The following is a 20,123-nucleotide window of genomic DNA, read 5'->3' as shown; positions in this document are numbered from 1 at the left end:
ATGGTTATTTTTCTAATTATACATTCTGGTGTACATTTCGTACAGTTTTGTCCTATGTTCCTGAATGCAGCATGTAACACATGCCTGTAACGTCGCCTTCCAACCTTTTGGAGTGATCCATGGTGTTCTGAGTGCAGTCCGGGGCACTCCCTGTGCCCAAAAATACAAAAAAACAAAGAAAACTTCAGGTAAGACTTTACAACAAGTACATATTCTAATAGAAAACTACAGCATGTTTTTTTTAGCCCGCGTCGAAGCCGTTAATATACACTGTAGATTGTTTTGCGGTTAGCGTAGCTTTTCCTGCCAAACTTGATTTAAGAACTGGTTACTTTAAGACGTTCCATCTTGCCTCACCTGTATGCGCTTGCTTATAGAAAATAAACCTTGGTTATTTTTAATAGTGGTGTTTTTACAAAGTATTCGGCTCGGTATTAGATAAACATACTAACAGCATTAATTAGCAAACGTTTATGAAATACAGTGTGTACACATCTCTTGACAGAAGGAGACCTGTCCCAAGTCCAGACATGCCTAACTCCACATCCGGTGATCCCGGTTTGACGGTTACAGACCCGCAGCACTCCCAGAAGCTCCTGAGAGTTCTTCGGACCTTCTGGCAGGAGCAAAGCTTCCACGATGCGCTCCTTGTGGTGGATGGAGAGGAGATCCCAGTGCAGAAAAACATCCTGGCTGCAGCTAGCCCTTACATCAGGTCAGACGCTCCTCCTGCACACAGCTGGTCGGACATTTGTTGTGTTTGTGGCAGCAGATTGATGGGTGTGTTCACTTTTATTAGCTGGGAGTGATTCCAGGCAGCTTTTATTTTCATGTTGTGACATATTCTGCTGTGAATAATTTCATTTCAGGACTAAACTGAACTACAATCCTCCTAAAGAAGATGGATCAACCTACAGAATTGAGCTGCAGGGAGTCCCCATGGCCATCATGAAACAGATCCTGGATTATATCTTCAGCGGGGAGGTGATTCCCAGCTTTTTATTCTTAAAATGCACTGTGTCCTCTCATTTATCTGGTCAATCTACACATGATTATATATAAAAAAAAATAAGATATTGAGGTCAGAAAGATGGGAAAAATTAGTGCAAAGATGTTTTTGTTATGGCCTATATCAGTAATGTCCAAAGTTTTTGCTCCTGAGGACAAAACTGACAAATTTAAACTACTGACAGGTCACAAAAGTCATGAAATTTAAAATTAAAAAATTTGTTTATTTCTGTAACATACTAATTTTTACGAAAGATATAAATTTGTAAAGATTCAAAACATAAAAACAGACTTTGGACTGTTCCCGCAACGAACAGTCATTTTAGTAACTGATAAATCTACTGATTATTTTTGATGATTAATTAATTGGATGAAGAAAAATGTTTCATCTAACCCTTTTTATATGTTGACACAAATATTATGATTAGTCGATTATTGAAATAATCTTGAACTAATTTAGTAATTGTAACATATTCAGACAGTAATTAAGAGAGAAACTGTAAGAAAAATATCTACATTTTGCATTTAATGTAAAAACACCTTTTTCTGTAAATATGTTTCAGCCAAAACTCCCACATGGCAGTTTTAGCTTCACCTGGTTCAGATTTACTAAAGGAAACATATTTACTGCATTTTAGGCAGTAAAATTTGTATTTTCTTATTTAAAATTAGAATTGAATAATTTCTTTATTTGCATCTTTTAATGTTTTTCTAATAAAAAAGCTTAAGTGATTAAATGAAAAATATGTAGAAAGTGGCATTTTTTATTTGATTAATCAGAATAATCAATTAATTGATCACTAAAATAATCGTTATTTGCTGCACTAATAATATATAATGTTAGAATTTTTCAGAGAAGCTGAATTTTGAGGATTTTATTCTCTGCAAAGCAGAATCATGAAACACCAGTACAGCTGTTGGATTTGTTTCGTAATCCCAGATCACCCTGAGCGAGGAGACCGTCCAGGACATGGTGCAGGCGTCCGACCTGCTGCTCATGACCGACCTGAAGCTGCTCTGCTGCCAGTTCCTGGAGAGCTGCATCACGGCGGAGAACTGCATCGGCATCCGCCTCTTCTCGCTGCATTACTGCCTGCAGCACGTCCACTATGTCGCCACGGACTTCCTGCAGACGCATTTCCGCGACGTGGCGCTCACCGAGGAGTTCAGGGAGCTTCCCCACAGCCGGGTGTGCGAGCTGCTGAGCATGGAGAAGCTCAACGTGGGCAACGAGAAGCACGTGCTGGAGGCCGCTGTGCGATGGTTCGCCCACGACCCGGACTACCGCAGGGTGAGGAAGCTTCACGTTCTCCATAGCTGATTTACAGCTGCTGGGCCTGTCAAGATGATAAGTTTTGCTGGATGTTATTGTGACAAATGATAATATTGCCATTTTGATTAGGGATGCACCGATTGCAATTTTCTGGCCGATCACCAAGTATCGATCTTTGAAAAGCCTGACCTGCCGATTCCAATTTTTTTGTCTGAAATGTGCTAAATATAGCAAGAAAGTCACTGAGTTGGTAACAGTGGAGTTACGATTGTTAACTGCAAACGTGCAGACATGACCTGGTGGGCCGGTCTGTCGATCAAACCTCATTTTTAGGCATTTGTTGAGGTAGATAAGATCAGGGGATAAGATTGACTCCAAATATAAGTGTCAGCTGATCTCCCAAAATGAAGGAAGTAAATTGGTAAGCCGCTAGTTTTGGGACTGTTTTCAGGTAATATATTTATAATAATGCAAGAACACATTCTCAAAATCAATAAGCATTAAATTTAATTGAATATTTAACACTGGAATTGCAATACATTTTAAATATGCTAAATAAATAAAACAATAATTAAAATTAATTATGAATTGCCTGTAAACAAAATTGTCCCCCAAAAAGGGACTAGTTGAGACCAAAGTACCAGACTGAAGACTTTTAACATCCAGAGAGAAAAGAGAAAAACGATAAATAATAAATTCATCACGTGATTAATTGATTTATTGTGACCGGCCTAGTTGTTTGCCTTCACAGTTTTTCGTTTCTGTGTCTGCAGGTCCATATGAAGGAAGTGATGTCGGCCGTGTGGATGCAGGGCTTGGACCAGAGCTACCTGAGAGAACAGGTGCTGCTGCAAACAGCATTTTGCACATTAGTATCTGTAGATTTTAATGTGTCATTTCAAGTTTCTAATCCTCAAAACTCTGAAGGTTAATTAATGTTCTAATAATATAAACTCAAAGAAACTGAAACACTTTATTCCTCCATCACCTCCAGCAGACACTGAACAGCAGCCATGATTTCCTACTGATCATTTTCACATAATGTGATGAAGTTGAATTAGTTTTTGTGTTTTAGATGTTTATTTTGTGTCATGTGATCAGTCCATGGCAGAGCCGCTGATGAGGGAGGTGGTCAGGGAGTTCTGCCAGAAGGTTCTGACGGAGGATCCGCCGCAGGGCGAGGCGATGCTGACCGCCTTCAAACCCCGAGGTTACTCTGAATGCATTGTCCTTGTAGGAGGAGAAGATCGAAGGTAGGAATCTTTGTTGTCATCTTCAAGTTGAAACACAACTTACTGCAGAACCACACAATAACATGTTGGTAGCTGTTTGGGTCCTCACTTAGCCCGTCTTAATGATTGGAAATTAAAATTACTTCATTAATTTTCATTCAGATTAATATTTTTTCAAGAGCAATTTTGTTGACAGTCATATGATCTATTCCATTAATGGTTTTGGTTGTGTGTGTTTTTATTTTTTGTTTTTGGTTGTCATGTTTTATTTTGGACATTTAAAATATCTTCCAGTTCCAGTGTTAAGTGTTCTTTACAAAATCAAAGTTTATTGGTTTTGGTATTGGTAATTTATATATAGATTAATATATTTCCATGTGCGTTCTAATTTTATGTGTTTATTTTAAATATTTATTTTATAGTCAGTCATATTTAAGTAACTAACAATGTCACACTTATGTATATATATATTTTTATACATTTAATATTTAACACTTTGGTTGGAGTTGCTGTCAGCATATAAGCAGTTTCCTCTTGGGGATCAACATTCTATATATTCTACTCTATTAGTATGTTATATTACTTGAAAATGGTCTCAAAACAACAAAATTGTTGTTTATCACAATAACTTCTGTGCAATTTATAACCCAGCAACATGAAAAAGTTAATTAAGTTCAAGTCATTCAGTTATTCTTGTTAACTTTGCACTTAAAGAAAAAAAAACACTTCTTCCTTTCACTCAACTTTCCAGTAATATTCTTGATCCCATAATCATGAGGATTGTAACATAACGTTTCTGTATTAAATATCCTTTTTTATTGGTTTTGTCCAACATTTGAGGAACATTTGAAATATCACAATATGTGTTCACTTTTAGAAATGAATTATTGACAAAAACTTAATTTTTAAAGGATACGTTGTTTTAGTGAGGTGTATTTCAGCTGTAATGCGGTCAGAGACCTCCGTCTGATCGACTGTTCCACTCCGAACAGAACCAAGAAGCCGACCGCTGTGACGCGCTGCATGTGCCCGCTGTATGACCCCAGCAGGCAGAAGTGGATCGAGCTGCAGCCGATGAGCCTGGCCCGTCTGGGCCACGGCGTGGTCGCCGCCGGTTAGTGCTCCATCGGAATCTGTTCCGGAACAGAAAGGCTTACGATGAATGGTTTTTAAAATTAAAATTAGTTCCGATGGATTAACTGAAATAATGATGTCCATCAGACCTTATTTTAGTGTTGTAGTTTGTCCGCCATCCAGCAGGGGCGCCGCTGGTCATCTTTAAGCGGAGCCTTTGATACAAAAACAAAGATGGCGGAGGGATAGCGGAAACACTCCAGAGTCCGTCGTCGGATGGAAAATGCACTTTATTCTGTTCTGTTTTAAAATATAGAATCTCGACAACCTCATTAAGTTAAGTTTCATATTAATAGCGCTCATTTAGCCGAACTACACGATGGAGCAACGTCAACCTCTCATTCAAAGATGATTGTGCTAGTGCTACGAAGACCAGGTGACAGATGTGGAGGAGATGCCATTGTCAAATTTATTTATATAGGACTTTACAACAGGTATAAAAATGCACCAAAGTGCTGTACAAAAACAACAACACAAATGACAAAACAGAACACACGTCAATTAAATGCCAAAGAGTAAAAATGAATTTTAAGAAGCGATGACGCAGAAAAAATGTAACATGATGGAAAAAGAAGATGATACCAATAAGCAATGTTGATTTTGAGGTCTGTCGTGGGTTAATGCACTTAATGAAGCGAAGTTTTAACATTCCTTCAGGAGTAAAAATGTTCTGTCTGAATATGTCTGTTCATGGGCAATTAAGTGTTTCACATATCGTCACCTTCCTGAAATAATGACCTAAGTCATTTTTTTCGCCAAACAAAAAAAAGCCCCTCGTAATACAAGAGAAAACTCCGCTTTTTAATTAACAGTCTGTCGATTAAATTAGATGGATTCATTAATCGATAACTTGCATCCTTAGAGCAGAGCAGCAGGTGGGTGGTTGATGAGGCTGTTTCCTGTGTGTCAGAGGGCTTCCTGTTTGTGATGGGGGGAACAGATGAAAACGGCACGATCCTGGACACTGGAGAGAAATACAACCCGGACTCCAACTCCTGGAGCCCCATCCCCCCGATGCTGCAGGTACCGACAGCTGCTCCTGGTTAATCTGAGAGACTATTCATCTACAAGCTGCATCGGTCTGTCTGCAGCTCTGTTTACAACCTCCATAGACATCCAAATGGCTTGTTTTAGCACCTTGTGACCACAAGGTGTCAGTATTGCTTTTAAAATCAAATTGCAATAAAACGCGACAAACTCATTTTTGTCTAGTTTCTAGTGCAGGTATCTTAGTACAGTTGAAAGTAAATTTTCCATCAAAATATATGAGTTTTTTGTGGAACTTTGTTTGAAGGTGTGTGCATGAGACTGATATCACACTGTCATGAACAGTTTGACTGTTGTCATGAAGTGTCATTAAGTAAATAATGACATTTTTAATGCAAAGTTAGCACTTTTAATGCAACTTTGCATTAAATGTTGCATTCAATTGTCAACTTTGTAGTAAAATAATTTATAAAAATTGATTCCAAAGTACTAGTTCTGCTTGCACTTATAACAAGACATTTTCCCTCGTTATAAAGGAAGAAATCTGCTTGTAAAACTAGTCACTTTTAAGGAATTATTTACCTAAGACAAGTTTCCATAACTTGTTGAAAATTTACTGTTAAGTTAGTTTTGTCTTATTTCAACTGTACTAAGATGTTTGCTAGACACAAATTCTTGGTAAGATTCCATGTTTTTGCACTGGTTCCTACTGACTTCAGTACCTTTTTCTTTCTGATTTGGTTAGGATGGGAGTCACAGCTTTCCCAGTTTTAAACACCGTATCTGATCTCAGGTCAGCCAGTAGTTTTTACACACACATACTGGCTTTAAATAAAATCTGTTTCCTGTCTGATGCTTGCAGCCTCGTCAGAACTTCGGTGTGGTGGAGGTGGATGGGCTGATCTACGTGCTGGGAGGAGAAACCGAAGACCTGGCGCTGACCGCGGTGGAGGTTTTCGACCCGCATTTCAGCACCTGGAAGATGCAGGCGAGCATGACGATGATGCGGAAGGTAACCGAGGAGAACTTCCCTTCTTTCCAACACTGATTCAGTTCTTTCAGATTCACTGACATTAAATTTTCCACATCAATACAAAAGATGCATAAGATCAAGAAAATGGCAAAACCTGTAATCTTTAATTTTGTTATTCATTGTGTTTCAATTGAATTACATGTAAAGGTAATGTGTATATACATATAATTACATTAAATTACCAAAGATAATTTATTGAACAGAATTTAAATATCAGCTTTGTTGAAGTTTCTGCATACAAACCAGGAATTTGACTTTGGTTCCACCTTGTTCTCAATTTTAAATATGAATATGAAAAAGCAAAACTAAAAGACAAGGTTGAATTATTTACAATTTATAAAGTTTTAATAATTTAAAATGAACTTACAATAAAAATTTAAATAAGTAAATAAATAAGAAACAAATTAAGTAAAAATAATAAACATGACAATAAATATATATATGTGAGTTATTTTCACCTCTGTGACCTGCAGGGGGCGCTGTACAACCTCTGAAGAGTTCCTGAGAAATGAAACATTGTTAATATTACTCTTTTAGCAAATCAAGTATTTAATACTTCCTAAATAAAAATAAACTATTTATAGATTTTAGTGATTACAGTAAAATGTTCCACTGTCACTGGTTAAAAAAAAATCCCACAAAAACGTCAGAGCTACAATGTGGCTTGTTGACATTTTTTCTGTAATTTCTGGTTGAGTGTGTAGTTTCTTATTCTTGCATCGTCTGTCAGAAAGATGCTGTGCAGCAGCGGGACGGTCTCAGGGCCCAGTCAGCATATGTGTGGTGGCATCTTATCATATTTGTATTTTGTTTTCATATCTGTTTCCTTTACTTCTGTTCTCTGAACTTGTTGTTTCAGCTGAAGCTGCTCTTAGTGACGTCTCTTTTCTGTTTCTTTGTAATAAAAGGTAATTATTGTGATGGAACGGCTTCATGTTAAGACATCATGTTAACCGTTACCACAGACTGCTGCTGAGTTTTACAACCTTACTTGATAAAACTATGACCAACATGAGGTTGTAACACTTTCCTGTTATTTTGTTTATTTCTGAACCACTCAGAGGAGAACTAGACTTTAGACAGATTTTAACACGTTAACCTAATCAGGTTTATTTGAATATTACCTGTCAGCAACAAGGCAGTTCAAAGTGCTTTACACCATAAAAACTCAATTATAAAACATAAAAAATCAAAGTCCAATAAACAATTGAGAAACAAACATTGCATTTTGATGAGTGCCATCGTCAAAATCATCAACACACGTCAAAAATGTTGGTCAGCGTTTCATTTGCTACAATTCAAAAGCAAAACTGAACAGGTGGGTTTTAGTCTAGGTTTAAAGGCTTTCAGTGTTTCGGCTGTTTTGCGGTTTTCTGGAAGTTTGTTCCAGATTTGTGGAGCATAAACGCTGAATGCTGCTTCATAGGGGAAGCTAACTGCGCTAAATGCTTTCAAAGTTAGTTAAGCAAAATCATTACCTCTGCTGCTAGCAGACGTAGCCCACCACTGCTGTTTTTGTGTTTAGTTTAGTTTTTTTGGTATGTATGCTGCAGTTAAGTAAATAAAAGCACAGATTACATTTTCGCCCTTAGGTGGGATGCTACGCCTCAATGAATAAGAAGATCTACGCCATCGGCGGTGGCTCCTACGGAAAACTCTTTGACTCTGTGGAAAGCTTTGACCCAAAAACCCAGCAGTGGACGTGCCTGTGTCCCCTGAAGGAGAGACGGTAAGCGTGACCCTGTCAGGTGACCGTCTACACATCGGCCGTGACGCTGCGCGGAAGCACGAGTTGCTCAACAGGAAATGAAACAAGACTTCATGTCGCAATCCTGGATGGGTTAGGGTTAGTGTTAGCTTGAGCCGCGCCGCGCCTCAGCCACGCTAACACATGATGCTGCTGCTGTCGAGTCACGCTGCATTCAGCCTGGAAAACTCTTCTTCTTCTTCTCATCAGCTGTGGCATTGATGCAAACCAGCGGCTGAACCAGAGTTTTGGGTTTCAATCATCATCAGATTCTTACCTGTTCAAACCGCTGAAGGTTGTTTTTCTCAGGGGTTTCTTTGAATAACCACGTCCCAGCTCATATCTGTGGTTTTCACATTTCCTCCATAACCTGATTCACACACTTTTCATCTGCACTCCTCTCATTACCGGGGCTGAACTTTAAGGTCGTCTTGTTTTTAGTCACTCATCAGATCAGAAACTCATCACTTCAACTTTGAAATATCACATATTAGAAAAGTTTTTATAGTTTTTTGAAGTAGGCAATGGTAACAAATGTTCCTGGACTTTAGATTGTCCCTGAAATTATTGTGATAATCAATAAGATTGTTTTTTGAGACCATTTTCAAGTAATATAGTGGTAATGGCATAAAAACGCAAGAAAACCTTCTCAAAGATCAATAAATGTAAATTATAAACTACATTTGACACTTCAACATTTTAAATATCCGGAATAAACAAACAGAACAGCTGAAACAACAAATGAAATCAACCATGAGGTTTCTATAAACAGACTGAAGAGTTTTGTCATCCAGATTTTGGTTGAAAGAGAAAGGGGGGAAAAAAAAACATGCAAATGAGAATTATTGAGCACTGTTTAATTTAACATGTGATTAATTGATTTATTGCTTATTGCAACAGGCCCGTTTTGAAGTTTTACTGTGATCTGAGTTGTTAAACAAAAATGACTCATCGGTTTAGTTTCTGTAACTTTTGCAATCAGAAATGTTCAACCACTTATATTATCAGTTTTTATTCCAAGTCAGCTTGAGCTTTGATTGAATTCCTTGAGTTGAGAGAAACAGAAACTAAACAGGAAGTGCGAGAAGTGGTATCTGCATGTGACTATTTGGTCAAGATAAGTCATGTCACAAGTGTTGGGTGTTTGGATTTCAACAAAAAAAATACATATTTTTGCCATTTTTCAGCTAATATTTGGACAGTATATCAATAAGTAGGCCTCATTTTCTGCTAGAGCTGATTTTAAAAAATATTTTCTCACTTTCTTTTATAAAAAATAGATTATAAATGACAGAAAATATTTTCGAAAAGTGGCTTTTCTTTCCATCTCCTGTAAGATAGACAAAGTGACAAAGTGTTAAGGCCATGATATGAGAAGCTTTAATTACAAGAATATAGTCATAATATTAGCAGAATAAAGACACTATTTTCCTGAACAACATCTTAAAATTATGAGAAAAGTCAATTTAATTACAGTCATGAAGATCTGATGAAGACCAGCTCAGTTCATGTGGTTTTCTTCTAAATAGACTCGATAGTTTGCACAATCCTTTCAAACTCCTGATACTGATAATAATTTTATTCTTTTGTGTTAAAATATTAAATATTTTTTTATTTGTAAAACTTATAACAAAGTATAACTTCACAAAATGTTAAATGTTACACAATTTTAATTTTGGGGTATTTCTTGTGTTGAAGTTCCCATAAAACTACGACTTTTTCTTCTAATTTTACAACTTTATTCTGGTAATCTTAACGGTTTGTCCTCGTATTAATTTGACTTTATTCTTAAAATTAAAACTGTTGCCTCATCCTTATATTTTCTGGTAGAGTTGACCTGAATTTGAAGTCCAAGTAAACATCATGGCGGCCATTTGCACGCTGACATCACTCCGAACTACGGAAACCCAGAGTCCACTGATGAAAAGAAAAACAAAAATTAAATCTTTAAAAGCCAAAAATTTGATTGATGAGATTTATCGCCCAATCTATGTTGTATTTTCTGCTTAGTGAATGGGAAATGTACTGTCAGCCATCTTTGAAAAATGGGACACAATCAAAATCAAATGACCAAATAAAATTGTTAGCATGAACTCAAATGCATCTTCTGCCTAAAAAAAGTCAAGCAGAAAGCATCAGCATCCAGTTCAGACGCAAAGCAGCACCAAACACTGAGGAAGTGTATGTAAATTTCTGATCCTGAAAACATATATAAAAAAATCTCTTTTATTGTGGCATTTATCAAACAGAAATAACTTTGTTAAATGTGGCCTAAAAAATGATAAGTTTGGTCTGATCTCATTTCAGACATTGAGAAAAATATTTTTGTAATTTTATTCAGTTTCAACTATGGAAAGATTTGGTTTGTTCTTGAAATTTCTGAACATTCGTGAAAACCAGGAAGTCATGTTGGATATGTGTGTTGATATTTCTGCTTTATGACACACTTTGTCCCGCTCAGGTTCGGCTCGGTGGCCTGCGGCGTCGGTCAGGAGCTCTACGTGTTCGGCGGAGTCAGAAGCCAAGAGAGCGAAAACCCCGAGCAAAGACAGATGATGACCTGCAAGTCCGAGTTCTACCACGACGAGATGAGAAGGTCCAGTTTAAAAGCTTAATACAGCTTATGATTCATGATTTAATGCATTGAGGCAAGTCCAAAACATGACTGTGAAATGTCAGTTATTTCTTATTAAACAGAGGCGGTAAAAACGTTCAAATTTTCCCCTTTTTACACTGGAACTGAGAAAATAAGAAGCAGCAGCTAGGCGTCTGTAATTTAAGGCAGTGATTAAATCAGGGGTGTACAAACTGTTTTCTGTTATTAGGGCTCTAGCATGTAACTATGGTAACAATATATTTTTTACATATTTGTTGAAACTGTCACTATGTTCAGACAGTTTAATACGAGACAGATAATCTGTGAAAAGATCGAGCTCCTCTGCCTCCCAGCGCTACCTAGAAACAACCAATCACAGCCAGGAGGTGGGTCTTAATGCTGTCAATCAGTGTTGTGTACAAGCTGCTCATTGTGCCCACACAGTAGCTCTCTGCTACGCGACTCCTAGCATAGCCTGTCATGAATGCTAAGGCTAGTTAGCATAGCCTCCGAAGTCGGCGGATAAACGGTTTTGTTCTAACTGTAAGTTGTTTTCAGGCAAAAGAAAATTTTTTCAAATAATTTTCTTTCAATTAAGAAAAACAAAACAAATGAAATTAGTTGCTACCCACCTCTGCTAACTGGGTTACGTTCTGAGCGTGAAAAGTTGACGTGTTTCCTGAACGTTGTGGTTCAGGTGGATGTTCCTTGACGACCAGAACCTGTGCATCCCGGCCAGCTCCTCCTTCGTCTACGGGGCGGTTCCGATCGGGGCCAGCATCTACGTGGTGGGAGACCTGGACACGGGTCAGTAAAAAGAACAGCAGGCGGTGCTTTCCAGGTCGGTCGCATCGCTAACCTGCAGCTTTTTTTTTCGCGTGCGTAGGGACGAGCTTCGACTACATCCGGGAGTTTCGGCGCAGCACCGGGACGTGGTTCCGCACCAAGCCCATGTTCCCCAGCGACCTCTCCAAAACGGCCTGCGCCGCCCTACGCATCGCCAACTGTCGCCTGTTCCGCCTCCAGCTGACCCAGGGCATGTTCCCCATCAGGTTGTGATTCCTGGCACCCCACGGCTCACTGCTGCCCCCTGCCTCCTGATCAGGGTTAGGGCGTCACAGGAAACTACGCGTTGGGGATCGTGGACCTTTACCGTTTGACTTGACAAGACTAAAACTCATCAAAAGAAGTTTTTCATGGTGAAGGTTTTTTTTCTTCCTTTTTTTTTTTTTTTTTAGGAATTTTTAAATATTTTCTATTTAACTTGGGACTTTATCTTTCTGTTCTTTACAGATCATTCTTCATTGTTTTACATTTACTAATGGGTCGGGGAGAGATTGAACACTAATATCTAAAAAATTATGATGCTCACTTAATTTAGAGGAGATTTTTAAGGAACTTTCACCTGCAGCACAGGTCATCTTTTAGGATTTAAGTGATATTCCTAAAATGATCCACATATTTGATGGTAAACACTTTTAAACTAAATGTTAACATTTATTTAATTTGTTCTGGCTGAGGCTTGTTAAACTGGGCTGGAGATTTAAAGGTTGTGGTGCTTTTATTTTTATATGAAATCTTTTAAAGTGATGCTTTTAATGCAGATTCACTCCAAAAATCCAGAGAATTACAAAATGTTGAGTCACTGGTTGCTATGGCGATTTCCCGCCTTTCCCAGAGAGCAGAGGAGGCCAAATTTAACCCTCAAACAAAAGGCCACTGTATAAAAACTACGTGGTGTCAAAATCAATCATGATCCATGAATATCAGAACCAGAATATCAGTGGATAAATTTGTACATTTCTATAAATCTACAAGGTTTTAAAAAGAAGTATTGGAAAATTAAATTAAATGGAAAATTAAAAAGAGAGCACAAAGATAACGGGAGTGAATGAGTGGTTTAATGCGAGTTATGTGTGTTTTGGGGAAATTTGACAGAAAATTGTAATTCCTACAACAATGAGAGACACACTGGAGAAAGTAGAATGAAATATTTACGTTTCGATATATAAACTGTACATGTGGAGACAAATCTGTAGATGTAAAAGTGGTTTGAATAAAAAACACTTCAGGATAGGAATTCAGCCAAGCCTGATTTTAAATAACGTATCATTTTATTTATTGATTATGAGGCTTTTTTTTTCCATTTCAAATGTATATTCTTTCTTACTTGAGCTGCTGATTTAGGACAGTTTTGTGATTTGAACCCAGCTTTATTCTATCAGGATTACATTCTTATCAGGATTACATTCTTTTGTGGAGAGAAAATGTACCTGCCTCAAAGATATCTGGAGATGTGAGGCACTTCTGAAAGAAATTGGTGGATTCCCAAAATATCTCGATGATAAATTTGTTTACGAAGGAAACACATGTTTATCCAAAGTGTTTAAATGTGGATATTTTTTTATTTGTGAAAGTGTTGGTGCTTCCTACAGATAAAATGACGCTGTTTCCAGATGATGCATCCGGACAATTATGTGTGGACCTGATTATTGTGCAAACACACCATTTGTAGCATTGTCACTTTTTATCATTCATAGTCACTGAGTCGTGAACATGTTTGATCAGTTTAACCTGCTGGATTTTCTAGAAGCTCCCAGAACTAGTTCCTCCGGAGGAAATCAGTTCCTGGAGGCGGACAGCAAGTTTGGAGAGTCTCTCAGACGTCTCCTTTCTGAAAATGAATCGGAGTGGAACGATGTTGTTCCACAGCGCCAGATGTTTAGGATATTTGACTTTAATCTTTTGAACAACATTCAGTCAATGAAAAATAAAGTTTAATAAAAAAAAAACAGAAATTGATCCAGTTTCTGTAAGAAAACAACAGTGGTATGAAGGAGCACTTCGTGGCTCTCTCCACAGTCCAGTATTTACAGTAAATATACTACACAGCATCACTGTTGTCTAAACAGAGCCTCACGTTTGGTTGTTTGTGAGGAAATTCACAAAGTGCTGAAAACAAAACGCTCGTTTTGTTTTTGTTTGAACACAGACGTGTTCACATAAACATCACCTACTATACCTACTGCTTTGTTATCCATCCATATGATAGCAGCTTAGCTATTATATGGGGTAAGTAAATATTAGTCAACATGCTAGTTATAACCCTTACGAATGGTAGCAGTTAATACTAGCATTTCAGCTGATTTCAATATAAAAACTACTGTATACTAAACTGATTAAATCCATGTTGGTCAACATGCTAGTGTTACCTAACAAGTCTCAACCGGAAGTGATCCGCGCCATCTTTGTAGGCAAGCACAGCGCAAAGCCTGGAGAACCATGACTATGAAACCAGCAAAAACAAAATCGTTGCTGTGGGGATCGACCCCTATGAGTCAAAAAATGGAAACATGTCGAACGATGTTGGCAAGCTGATCTACTATTATAGTTCACTGCTTAGTGAACATAAAGACGTAAACCATGGAGAAGAAATTCATGGATGCATTCTATCAATGTTTCAACGGCTTTGTAAAGGACATGCACACGAAGGGAGTCTTCATGTGAATAATAAGGTACTGGTGGCTGGCAGAGTAAGTAGTAATACACGTCGGCTACATGTCCGTCTTAGCTTCCAGATAAAAGCTACATTAGCTAAGCTAATTTTGCTGGTTCGGCAGTATTTCTCTTAGTATTACTCACAGGCGGGTAGACTACTCAAAAAATTGTAACTGAGTGTTCAAATGTACTTATATTGTTTATAAGGTAGATAGGAACATTATCTACCCTATTGTCTAAGCTTAGATAAATTAGACAATATTGAGCTTAGACATTATCTAGTTCTAAGCTTGTCGATTGTTTATTGTTGTCATAGCAACTGTCTAAGCAACTGTTTAAGTAGTTATGGTACCTACCAAGATGGCTGTCAGCTACAAAGCTCCTGAAAGTGTGATGTCGCAGGAGAACTTTGTATAGACTACAATTAGCTGACCTTAGCATCAGAAGCGCTGATTCGGGGCCACTTTGGTAGGCCCCTTTTAAATGTCTTCACATTTTCTGGTAGCTCATGTTACCACTTACACGCCCTGCAAGACTCCTTAAATCCAACACATTAGGGACATGTTTTGTATGTCCAGTTTAATCACCTGTCAGATCAACAGACACTCAGTTTTTCTGAGTATATGTCTAGACAAGTGATTAAGGAAACAGGATTACAGAGTGTAACGTTACAGGAGGGGGTGGGTTTTAATTAAATCGAGCGGTTTAATCCATCTAACCCGGGTCATGTGACTGATAGCAGTTAAACAACCAGTTTAAAGGAGTTGATTGAAGAAGCATGCTGCCAGTACTGTTTAATCCCCTAACTTTACTGCCAAACAACTCTGTGCATTTATAGACTAGAATATACTTTATTGGACCACAGTGGGAAAATTCAGATGTAAAACAAGTTAAAGTCATAGAATCAAGTCACACAAAAATAATAATTAAAAAAAGTACCGTAAATAACATGGGATGCAAACACTTAAGCTATGTTCATACAGCAGGCAAATGCGACTCAAATCGGATTTTTTCAATCAGTGCCACCTCCATATGGTACTAATTCTCAGGTGAATTGGTTTTGATAGATGCCTGAAATGGACTGGCAACCAGTCCAGGGTGTATTCTACTTCTCACTCTGTAACCGGTGGAGATGGGTACCAGGACCCTCATGACCCTGAAAAAATAGGCAGGTGTAGATGATTGGATTTAAATTTAAAGACATATTGGTAATTTATTTAAAAAGCAGGGGTAATGGTAGGGAGAACCATAAACAGCTTGTCACAACCTTCTCATGCTGGTCATGCACTGCTGCGGGATGGCATCCGGTTGAAAAATTGTCAAGTCAGCCACTGTGGTTGTGTTGGTACTTGTGACACAGCCACACTGAATACCTGAGGTGCGACATGCTGGCTGAGGTCAGAGCAGAAGTCTGGTCATTCTAGCTGCCCCAGGCTGTGGAGGTAGACCGATAAATCTGCTCAGTGGTGGCAAGTGTTGACATCTTGGAGTAGAGATTTCTTTTTGCACCGAGACTATTGAAAAATATCACCCATGTTTCTGTTGGAGTTCTACCCATGTTTTAATGTTCCAGAGCACAATCTTTTTGCAAAGTTTAAACTGGTATTGCTATGCGACTTATCTGGCCATTTTGTGCAAGATTTAATAACGAACATCAAAAAATGGCAGAACAAGATTTTTTTTCCAATCTGATTGGCTGCTGATAGGCCTACTGATTTTAAGTTGAATGCCCATTGCATTTTAAAAATAATTTCTATTCACATGTTTTTTTTGTTCTCTGGAAACTAATAATTCAGTAATGTGTTAATTTTTAAGGATTTTTGATGATAAATACAGAAACAATAAAAATCAAGATGACAACAATAATGCTAGTAATATTAATAATAAAATAAATTATATTCGGTGCAAGTAGCCCACATCTTCTTTGATGGGGGGCGGTTAGTGACCTGTATAATGGATAGAGGGGCACTGGCCCAAAAAAGGTTGCAACTTTAGACATCTAGTCTTAAAACTCAAATTTACCAAATAAATTTGGAGCAGGCTTTCATTGTGGCTAAAATGGAGATTTAAAATCCTATAGCAGGAATTATGCAATTATTTTTATATGCTTACATAACTGACATGTGCCTAAGAATGCTTGGATATGTATTTGGATTTTGGCATAAATTAACACAGAATTATAATTCTGAGATTAAAGTCAGAATTCTGAGAAAAAAAAATCTAAATTTTGAGATTAAAGTACGTCAGAATTCTTTTGTCGTACTTTAATCCAATCAACTAGATAACAGATCCATTCTATTAGATCTTGTGCTGTGACCCGAGGCTTGAGCGTCACAGTTAAAAGTCACGTCTCCAACATGGCGACGCCCTTAGACATTGTTTGCAGTACATCGTACAAACATAGTTTTAGGCTTTACTTTCAGTAAGCAAACACCATTTAAATTTTTTAAGTTTAGAATTGCAGGTATTACACGTAACATTGATTTTAGACGAATTCTTACATAAGTGTCTCAATAAATAAACATGTTTCCATCACAGACGCAAGAAGATGCCATATTGAAGTCCACCGTAATACTGGCCATAGTCAGAGTTTCTTCCAGTTTCCCAAATCCAACTTCAGAGGGTATTCCAGTTGATCCTTCCCAACTGGGAAGTCAGAACCTTCAAATTCTGAGTACAACTGGAAAGCAGCATCAGATCCAAGTTAAGAGAGTTCCAGTTAAGAAGTCAGGATCCCAACATGGCAACACCCATAGACATTATTTGCAGTAGTTATTACAAACATTATTTTAAGCTTTACTTTCCATAAGCAAACAGCTTTTAATTTGTTCAGGTTATAGTTGCAGGCGCTACATATAATATTGACACTCTTACATGTGTGTGTTGTAAAATAAACGTTTCCACCTCAGCTTACTACTGTTCATTCGAGGAGCGGCCATATTGAATCACAAAGTCACTCTTAAAAAGTTTTAACTGGGTGGCAGTTGGAGTTGTTCCCATTTTGACTTTCAATTGGTTTATCCGACTAGGAAGTCGCCCCCAACCCCCCGTCCCCCAAAATAAAATAAAATTCTTGCAAATTTTCAAACTAAAACATTTCCAAGTTTTTTCTTGGCAGAAATTTGCTCCATAATTTTTCTATGTACAAATGCCCTAATATTCTGCCGAAAACAAATGCATGGAAATAATTAGAAGAAAATTTAAATAATTAAAGAAAAAGGAAATAGCGAATAATAATAATCATCATAATATTAATAAGAAGAATGAAGGTAGGCAGAAATAGAAAATGGCGAATAAATCATAAAAACTACACAGTATAATTAATTTTGTTTGTGTCAAATGAAATTTATCAAAACGAAAAAGATCTATTTGGACTCTGATGAACGTATGAATAGATGGACAGATACATAGACAGAGGATGAATTGACAGATGAAGAGTCTGGTAACAAAGCAGTGTGTTTAGCAGACGATGTTCCTGTGAAAACTTCAGCGTTCAAACTGAAACAAAAACAAAACACTTCATATGCTTTTCGGCAGATTGTGAATTTAATCCTCTGACGTCAATGAAACACTCAGCAGAAGCCACTTGTGACAAAACTTCCTCCTTTGAACAAATTGAAGCAATTCCACGGCCTCTTTCAGGTTTTTACATTTTCCTCGCAGACAGTCACAAGGTGCCAACAAGTGAGCCGCTGTTTAGATAACAGTGATGCAGTGCAGTATTTACTGTAAATGCTGGAACATGTGGAAAGAACCACGAGGTACTCATTTAAACTGGGATATTGTTTTGTCTCAGAAACTGGATCCATGTCTGTTGCTTTTTTTTAAATTAAGTCATTTTTCCTCTGCTGCATGTTGTCCAAGAGACAAAAAGCAAGATTTCCTTTCCAGTTAAAGGACATTGTAAATATCTGGATTATTACGTGCACTTTAGAAGACTGTTTTTCTGCCTGTATTCAGAAACCTTTCTGATTCAAATCACTTTCACGTCTACAGCTTCGGCTTCATGTGTACAGTTCATACATCAAAACTTAGGTTTTTCTGTCTACTTTCATCCAACATGTCTCTCACGGTGGTAGGAATTGCTGTTTTCTGTCAAATCCACTCAGAGTCAGAAAACACACATCCAACCTCTCATTTGCTCCCATTATATTTTTGCTATCTTTATCTTTATATCTTTTTTCAGAAATCATGTAGACGTACAAAAATGTATTTATCCACCAGAAGGTGCTGAAAGTCATGAGTCATGAATGGTCTTGATACCACTTTTAGTTTTCATGCAGTGGCTTTTTGCTGGAGGTTTAGTTTCGGCCTCCGCTGCTGTCCAGGAAAGGTGGGAAATCGCCATAGCAACCAGTGACTGCGTTTCCTGAGTCTCTGAATGGATTTTGGGAAATAAATGGCATTAAAAGCTTCACTTTAAAGGATTTTGTGTAAAAATAAAACATTACCACAACCCGTAAATCTTCTTCCTGGTTTAACAAACCTCAACAAGAACAAATTCAATATAAGTTAATATTTAGTTTAAACACATTTATGATCAAATATGTGGATCATTTTAGGAATACATTCTAAATATCACTTAAATCCTAAAAGATAAACTGCACTGCAGGACAAAATTCCTTAAAAAATTTCCTCTAAATTAAATGAACATCATAATTGGATATATGTGTATGTATTTATGAAAGAAAAACAATTATTTATTTTGAATAAAACAGACTAAACAGTCCTGTATTGTGGAAGATATCAGGGACAGTTAGCAGATGACAAATGACTGTAAAAAGTTGGGGAAATAATACTAACGACACAGTTTGTAGATAAATTACAACAAAGTGCCCTGCAGAGACTTGTCATGAAATGTTTCACATCATTTCCATGATTTCCTCATGGATATCTTGTGATGCCTGACATTCCTGGCACTTTCTGGCCTTCTTTCTTGTGTTTGCTGACGCACTTAGTGCTGACACAACCTGCAGATATTCTGGCCTGTTTGAACCTGCAGCGTCGGATAGCAGGAAGGATAGTCAGAGCTTCCGTAAAAGACGCAAACAATGACAGAACGGAAAAAAGATGGTTCCTTTTGGGAATCTCAGGTGAAGCATTTGTTGTTGTGGCCTGGGACCCCTGAGATGGGCCGGTCTGAAGCTTTTTTTCCCGTCTGAATCACTCACCCGGGCTGATTTCTGCAGGCTTTTCAACAGAGTGTTGTCTTGAAAAATTGGGAAAGATGCCTCTTTTTATCCAATTTTATCGACCCTTGTTTGTGTGAAAATGAAACCTGGTTTTCTGCAGAAGTACAGTCAGCGAGTGGGAGAGTGGATGGATTACTCAAACATGTTGACGGGAAACTTTATGTCATTTCAGATTGGTCAAAAATGTTACTGGGTTAACAAATACATAGCTCTCACAAATTGCCAAATAAAAAAAACATTTTATGGCTTTTTATTAGTAGAAATACAACACAAAAATATATAAATAATATTCAATTGAAAAATAAATTTCAAAGATTAAAACTTGGCAAAGTTAAAACTACTTTGCATTTAAACATAATTATTAATGATCATGTCCTTGTTTTTATGTCTATGTGGACCATTAGTGTGTTCAATCAATCAATC

At 37.5% G+C, this 20,123-nt stretch overlaps 1 protein-coding gene across 2 annotated transcripts; it reads left to right on the top strand.

The window, feature by feature from the left end:
• Nucleotides 1-30: 30 nt before the first annotated feature.
• On the top strand, nucleotides 31-13,483 carry gan (gigaxonin). Of its 2 annotated transcripts, none has more exons than XM_014993243.2 (13): nucleotides 31-188; nucleotides 506-715; nucleotides 870-984; nucleotides 1,949-2,299; nucleotides 3,055-3,123; nucleotides 3,383-3,534; nucleotides 4,506-4,627; nucleotides 5,558-5,670; nucleotides 6,497-6,646; nucleotides 8,260-8,396; nucleotides 10,876-11,010; nucleotides 11,708-11,817; nucleotides 11,897-13,483. In XM_014993243.2, exons 2-13 carry the CDS (start codon nucleotides 531-533, stop codon nucleotides 12,067-12,069), a joined length of 1,812 nt encoding a protein of 603 aa, XP_014848729.1. In that variant the 5' UTR covers nucleotides 31-188; nucleotides 506-530; the 3' UTR covers nucleotides 12,070-13,483. The 2 variants fall into 2 exon arrangements, with proteins under 2 accessions (XP_014848729.1, XP_014848731.1); XM_014993245.2 differs by having other exon boundaries at nucleotides 85-188; nucleotides 509-715.
• The last annotated feature ends 6,640 nt before the right edge of the window (nucleotides 13,484-20,123 follow it).

This window comes from Poecilia mexicana, unplaced genomic scaffold (assembly GCF_051168715.1).
Source record: "Poecilia mexicana isolate PSO_F unplaced genomic scaffold, ASM5116871v1 scaffold_6, whole genome shotgun sequence".
Lineage (NCBI taxonomy): Eukaryota > Metazoa > Chordata > Actinopteri > Cyprinodontiformes > Poeciliidae > Poecilia > Poecilia mexicana.
The sequence above is the reverse complement of the archived record's forward strand: the minus strand, read 5'-3'. Positions and strand labels throughout refer to the sequence as shown.